At 45.4% G+C, this 6,957-nt stretch overlaps 2 protein-coding genes across 5 annotated transcripts; both read left to right on the top strand.

The window, feature by feature from the left end:
• The first annotated feature begins 893 nt into the window (after nucleotides 1-893).
• Nucleotides 894-4,058, top strand: LOC117842998 (uncharacterized). Of its 4 annotated transcripts, none has more exons than XM_034723545.2 (5): nucleotides 894-1,045; nucleotides 2,513-2,615; nucleotides 2,705-2,917; nucleotides 3,023-3,511; nucleotides 3,616-4,058. In XM_034723545.2, exons 2-5 carry the CDS (start codon nucleotides 2,589-2,591, stop codon nucleotides 3,844-3,846), a joined length of 960 nt encoding a protein of 319 aa, XP_034579436.1. In that variant the 5' UTR covers nucleotides 894-1,045; nucleotides 2,513-2,588; the 3' UTR covers nucleotides 3,847-4,058. The 4 variants fall into 4 exon arrangements, with proteins under 4 accessions (XP_034579436.1, XP_034579435.1, XP_034579433.1 ...); XM_034723544.2 differs by having other exon boundaries at nucleotides 2,705-2,938; XM_034723542.2 differs by having other exon boundaries at nucleotides 2,705-3,511.
• Nucleotides 4,059-5,235: 1,177 nt separating this feature from the next.
• On the top strand, nucleotides 5,236-5,799 carry LOC117844485 (SKP1-like protein 1). The gene has a single exon (XM_034725181.1). It carries the CDS (start codon nucleotides 5,236-5,238, stop codon nucleotides 5,797-5,799), a length of 564 nt encoding a protein of 187 aa, XP_034581072.1.
• Nucleotides 5,800-6,957: the final 1,158 nt, after the last annotated feature.

Below are 6,957 nucleotides of genomic sequence, written 5' to 3'. Positions count from 1 at the left end.
GGAATAGCACTCCACTCCCTGATTATATATGCTCTGCATCCTTCAGTTCAGTAGTTCTTGGTGCATGATTTAGCAACAAGTCAATAATTGGGGAAATATGTGTTCCATTATGATTGTTTGCCGTTGTTTTCAGAAAAGTTTTCTGATTCGTCGTGGGGTATCTACCTATAAGATTTCAATAACAAAATGGTCTGAAATAACTGACAACTTACTCTGCATCCTCTTTATCTTTGTATGACTGTATCTGATTCATTGTGAACTGTTTCTTTTCTCTCCTTGTCATTTCGGCATCATGTACTCTTAACAGCTGCGAGGAGCAAGTCATCCACATAGAACACTTTTTTCACACCCCAAAATTGTTGGATTTCAGGATGTGATTAAAAAGAATAAATAAACAATGATTTCTCATAATTTTAATTTTTTTCCAACATTTATTTTCTTGACAGGAAATTTAGTATAGGAAAAAACAATTGGTTGTTTTTTTAAAATTAAACAAGGTTGCTCTGTGTGTACTGCATTCATGCTGGTGCATTGATTTTGGTTGTTTGAATTCAGAGTTGCATTTGAATTCATGTTTGAATTTTTCTTAAACAATAGGAAAAACCTTTTCCTTTTCCCTCCCTTTCTTCCCTCTTTTTCGGCCCGCTTTCTTCTTTTGGCCCGGCTCCGCAGCAGTCAGCCAGCAGGCCGGCCCAGCACCCCATCCTCCATACCGGCCCAGCAGCAGCCCAGCTTCCAGCGCCAGCCCGCTCCCGCGCCACTCCTCCGCTTCGCCCCATGACAGGCGGGGCCCCCCTCCTCCCGCAGCTCCCGAGCCGGACCGCGCCGCCCCGCGTCTTGGCCCGCACGCCAAGGCCGCCCCCCCGGGCCTTCATAAAGCAAGCCGCCGCACCCCCCGAAGCCCCACCAGACCCTAAACCCCGCGCCCCTGCGCTCCCGCGCCGCCGCAGCCCGAGTCCGAGCGCAAGCGCACACCCGCCGCCGTCGATCTCCTCCGTCGCCGCCCTTCCGTTGACGAGATAACCACCTGGAGGTTTGCAAGGAGGTATGGAAGCCGCCCGTTCAAGTCCCGTTCGCTCTCGTGCCGTTTTCCGCTAGCCCAGGCTCGCCGGTGTTTACCGCCGCCGCGCCGAGCCGCTTCTTAGAGCCGCCTGCCGCCGTCGCCACCTAAACCACCACAAGGACACCCTAGATGAGTTCTCCGTTCCATAAGATGTCTCCAGGGCTTGATCCCGTCGAGAATCCTGGCCGGATGCTCGAGATCGAGTCGATCCCGGCGAACTGCTCCTGTAGCGCCGCCGCGCGCCGCTAGCCTCCGCCGCCCGCGCCGACGTTCACACTGGAACCCGCCGCTACCGCCCGATCTCATCCCGACGGTCCGGATTGATTCCCACCAGAGTCAGTACTGGTCAACTCGGATCAATCCCGAATCAGCCTCGGCTGTTTTGCAAAAGAAACCCCTAGCTTTCCAGTTTTTGCGCCCGCAGTTTCCTAGTTCAAGGATCATTAGATTTAGGTCCTGTTTCTTCTGTTTAAGCCCCTAACCTTTACAGTTTTCGTGCACGAATTTCCTGCTTAGCTCTTTCATATGTTACCCCTTCAGTTTATATACACTTTAATTAGGTGTTGGCCCTCGGTTTCTTGCAGTTAAGCCCCTAGAAGTTTCTAAACCTTGCCAGCAAGTCCCTAGAGCTTCGTTAAGCCATATCTTTTGCGTTTTAGCTCCGTTTAACCTCGTTCTTATTGTGTTAGATTCATATTAACTTAAATTACGCATTAGGAGCAATGTTGATCACATTCTCTATTTTTTAATTTATTCAAAATATTAATATGATTAAGTACTTATATACTTGCTTTTCTAACTAAAATCTAATTAGAGTTCAACCTTGTATTTTCATAACTAATGTAAATTTGGTTAATGTTTATTTAAACAACTCTTCCAACTAAAAGCTAATTAGAGATATACCTTGGCTTTTCATCAATTAAACTCAACTTGATTAATGTGTATTTAATTTGTTTTATAAATAAGAGCTGCATAGATTATATCTCGGGTTTTCATAATTAAATGTTAATTTGACTAATATTAATATAAATGTGTTTTTTAATAATATTTGGTTAGTTCAACCCGAATCATAAAGCTATGCGTTTAGATGTTTATATATACTTTATTTTTAAATTAAATATTTCATTTGCATAAATTATATGTGAATGTTTATAAATAAAATTTGACTAAGTTCTACATCGTCTTTTCATATATAAATATAACTTGCTAAGGATGTTTCTCTAAAATATCTTTACATTGTTTTCTTTATTAAAATATATATGAAACATGTAGGCTTTTCTTTTTCTTTTATAATTCAAATCTCTCGTCGTCAAAGCCCTTCTAGCTGCTCTTGAATCGAACATTGCTTCAAGGTAGCGTATGCTGTTTCATAGTAATGCATTCTGTGATCCCATATCTTTGGTTGTCTCGAAAGGGGGTAAAAAAACTGACTATGTCTGCTGCTTCCAGGTCAGAGAAGCAAGCACAGCAGCTAAACAAATCTATTTGGAAGGCAAGCTCGGCCATATCATCTGACAGCAGTTTTATGGACAGCATTCACACAGCCATCACGGTAAATTCCTAGTTTGCTTTTACCGTCTTACGTACATTTTTGCATGTAAACTTCAATTTGATTTTGATAGTATCTGTCTTCTTTATCAGCCAAGCACTCTGGATAACCTCCTTCTGAACTCAAATGAGAGCTTCTTGTTCACCGGTAAGCTGGTGAAGCACGGTGGCGTGCCAGACAACATCTTGGATGGCAGGGATCTGGTGGAGCGTGAGGTCCTACCACCACCGCCCTCGCAGGTTGAAAATGTCAGGGTGGTAGCAGATCTTGATCCTCTTTCTAAGGGGATTGAGGTGGATTGGGAGGTAATGGGAGTGATTTGGAAGGTATTTAATTCTTCACAATCCCGTTCAACCCCTTTCAATACTTTTCGAACTGAACAAGCCCTTAATGTCAATGGTAATACAAAGAGCCACGAAGATGTGAAGGATGTCGAGTCTGGTATGACACACGAAAGCACCGCATGTCATAATAGTGGAGATGACGGTGTAAACACCAACGGTGATACCGGATGTCAAGATCATGTCATTGATATAGCACCTCAAGATGATGCCGACCCCAAGAACTATTGTGTTGTATGCACTCACCCTTCAGAGTGGGTGGCTATCGGGCGGTGTGGCCACCGTGTTGTCTGTCGCAAGTGCATGGTGCGCATCCGTTTCTTCCATCGTAACAAACGTTGCTGCATCTGTAGAACCCGCTGCCCAAAAGTCATTGTCGCTAAGAGAGACGCCAGCACCGATATCCTATCGACCTTACCTCTGTTTGCACTCCGAGAGGGACGTGTTGGGAAACTCTGGTACCACAGGCTCACGGCGGCCTACTACGAGGACGAAAAAGAGTACAATGCAGCGAGAGTTGCATGTGATGGAATATTGTCCCCATTCTTTCGTCCCTGGGTACGTACTCTTATTTGTATTCTATTGTCAAGATTTTCCATATTAAAATAAGTGTCTCAACTAGAGCTTTTCATACTTATATTATTCACTCTGGGTTTTTGCAGTATTGGTTCGTATTGTTTTTCTATTATTTCCTTACCATGGGTGTAGTTTTTGGCATTGCTTCTGCGGCTGGAACCAAGCACATGTCAACGCAAGTGAGAGCCTATGCACTGAGCATCTGCGTTGCAATGTCGATTGCTACCACTATTTGGTCCGTGATCAAGTGCAACCAAGATCCTCTCGAGCAGGAACGTTTTCGTCGTATTGAGAAAGAGGAGCGCAATTTGTTTTAAGTACACTAGCTTGCTAGGGTGTTTAGTAATGTTTTAGTTCATTTGTTCAGATGAGTTTGTACCTTATACCACAAATATCAATACGTTAAAAAAGAGATGCATTCATACAAATATACTATACTTTTAGTCTACAATAATTCACTACATAATATAATGGTTTGTGCATGCGAAAGATTCGGTGAAGCTAAATTTTATAATGCATAAGCCTACTACTATGTTGCTCTTATCTTTCAGTATAACTCAGTTTCAGACTATGCATGGTTTGCAGTTTGAAATGAACTGGGCAGTAAACATTTCAATCCCTGAATATGCTCTGCATATTTTTTTTAGATGATGATGTTCTGCATCTTTCATGACATGAGTTAGAAACAAGTCATGATATTAAAAAAAATGTGTTGCATTCTACTATTTTAACAAAGCTTTTGTCATGGTAAGGTGGGTAACTGGTTACAAAAATTTCATGCAGAATGACATAACTGATTTTGTTCCTTCGCATCATGTGGGTGTGACACAGTCACTGCGAAATACTATGAGATTAAACCTGCGTTGCACTGCATTAATTTTTAGCGTAATTACATTAGATGAACTCTGGGCGGAATGTATAAGGATCCTATCTTGTCACTTCAGTTTCATGGATGAATTGAACAGAGGATTTGAGTGTTGGGTCCCGGAGTGCGCTCCATTTTTCAGGAGATGATGAGTTTTAGAAACATGGTGCTACCCTGGAACTTATGTGTTGGACTTGTAAGTGTTGCATTGCATTATTTTGAGCGTAATTTTTGTGATAGCAAGACGAGTAACTTGTTATAGAAATTCTACGGTGAAAGGCATGAGAAATTGCTTTGTTTCTAAGATCTCGGATGTAAACCACTGCGGTATGAGAAATTGCAAAAATGGGCCGAGAGAAGCCCATCAGCGGCCCCAGAAATGAAGCTTGTTTGAGTTGGGCCCACTGTTCGAAGCGAAAAAGCAAATCCGTTCGGGAAATTGGATTGGCTGGTGCCAGCCAGGCAGCCAGGCCTCGTCTCGCTCCGACCCGAAGCATAAAGCGGGTTAGTATAAAGCGGCGCCACCGCTGGCCCCGGCTCGATCATTCCCATCGTGCACACCCAACCCCACCCACCCACGGCGAAGGCGCCTAGCGAATCGAGGGTTTCGTCGTCGAGCGAGCGAGAGCGCGCGATGGCGGCGGCGGAGGGAGAGAAGAAGGGAGCGATGGAGGCGGAGAAGGGAGAGAATGAAGCGATGGCGGCGGCGAAGGGAGCGCCGGTGGAGGAGAAGGGAAAGGGAGCGGAGGGAGCGGAGGCGCCCGACGAGGAGGGGACGGGAGAGGCGGCGGTGGAGAAGGGGAAAGCAGTGGCGGAAGCAGAGGAGGCGGCCGGCGCGAAGATGATCACCCTGCGGAGCACGGACGGGGAGGAGCGTTCCATGTCGGCGGCGGCGGAGAAGCTGTCAGTAGTCCTCAGCAACATGATCGAGGATGACTGCGCGTACAACGTCGTCATCCCGCTCGAACGCTCCGCCACCGTCGCGAGGACTCTGGACACGGTGATCCAGTACTGCGTCAAGCACGCCGACGAGCCCGTCCACGACTCCAACCCCAGCACCGCGGGCGGCAGCAGCAGCGTCGTCGTCACAGCGGTGCCCGAGGACCTGGAGGAGTGGGATCGCAAGTTCGTCGAGGGCCTCAGCGCGGACGACCTGTATGACCTCCTCCTCGCCGCCAACCACCTCAGCATCCAGGGGCTCATCAACGTCGTCTGCCAGAGGGCCACCGACATGATCAAGGGCAAGACCACCCAGCAGATCCGCGACACCTTCAACCTCCCCAACGACCTTATCCGGCGGACGAGGCGAAGTTGCACCAGCAGCACGCCTGGGTCATCGACTAGTAGGATTCTTCGAACCCACTTTGTGCTCTGCTCTAGCATCTCACTAGATCTGCCGGCCTAGCGCGCGGCTCCGTGTTCTACCGCGTCTTTTCTCTTGACGCGCATCGTAGTGACTGTTTCGTAGTTATCTTTGTGTAGAACTGTAGATAGGTCCCGATCAACACTCGGTCTACCACTTGCTTTTTTTGATGAAACAGGAGGGGATGATCATCCCCTGCTAGATATATATATATTAAAGAGAGCAAAAATTGTACAGATACAGATCAGGAAACAAAGAAGGAGAGAAAGAAAATCAGAAAAATTACAATGAGTGCTCTACCCATTCAAACATTGGTTGTTTCCAAGCCTCTTTTACTCGTAGAACAACTTGAGTAAAAACAATCCGAAACCTCCTCATTGCATCTTGGATGGAGGGAGTAATATTCATGAAAATCCAATCATTTCTTGCCATCCAAATACACCAACTCATGAGCACAATAATTTTCATAAAAAATGGGACTTGTAACTGAGTTTTAAAGCTTGTAAGAATTGTGTAAGGCTCCTCATCCAGGTTAGCAAAAAGACTGATATTGATCCAGCACTCTTGGGCAAAGGGACATTGCAGTAAAAGATGGAACAAGGTTTCCTCACTATCCTGTGAACACAAGATACAAGAATAGGAGGGCAGAATCATGTGTTTTCTTCGAAGCACATTTCGGGTACTTAGTCGGTCATTAAGAAGGAGCCAGAAGAAAAACTTATGTTTACTTTGACATCGAGACTTCCAAAGCCATCCAAAAACCGGATGCACAAGGTGATGGCCAGACAGTACATGATATGCTTTTGATGAGGAAAAGTGAGAATTGCCCCAAATATATGTCCAACAGTCATGATCTTCATTAAATTGGATTCCATTCAGATCTGTTCCTAATTGAAGAAGCTGATCCATAGCTTGAGATGATAGAGGCAAATTAAAAAGTTGGTGCAAGTTAGGCAGGTGATAAGCTTTCCTAACAGATATATCAGCCTTTGTAGTGAAAGACTATAAGTGTGGATACTCTTGTGCTGGGATCTTATTATTCCACAAATCATGCCAGAGGAGACAGGTCTGACCACTATGCACAGTTACAGATGCTAGACCTTTGAATTTGTCCAAGAGTTTCACAACATCCTTCCACCAAAAGGATCCTTTTCGGACTTGTCCTGGTAACCTGCCAGAAGCATAATATTTCTCCCAAAT

Source organism: Setaria viridis, chromosome 2, assembly GCF_005286985.2.
Source record: "Setaria viridis chromosome 2, Setaria_viridis_v4.0, whole genome shotgun sequence".
Lineage (NCBI taxonomy): Eukaryota > Viridiplantae > Streptophyta > Magnoliopsida > Poales > Poaceae > Setaria > Setaria viridis.
The sequence above is the reverse complement of the archived record's forward strand: the minus strand, read 5'-3'. Positions and strand labels throughout refer to the sequence as shown.

Bases quoted from the DNA above. Each gene is read 5' to 3' on its own strand.
- LOC117842998 (XM_034723542.2), top strand. From the start codon at position 2,589: ATGGACAGCATTCACACAGCCATCACG. The intron at 2,616-2,704 runs GTAAATTCCTAG...CTTCTTTATCAG, and splicing joins GCATTCACACAGCCATCACG to CCAAGCACTCTGGATAACCT. The intron at 3,512-3,615 runs GTACGTACTCTT...GGGTTTTTGCAG, and splicing joins CCCCATTCTTTCGTCCCTGG to TATTGGTTCGTATTGTTTTT.
- LOC117844485 (XM_034725181.1), top strand. From the start codon at position 5,236: ATGATCACCCTGCGGAGCACGGACGGGGAGGAGCGTTCCATGTCGGCG.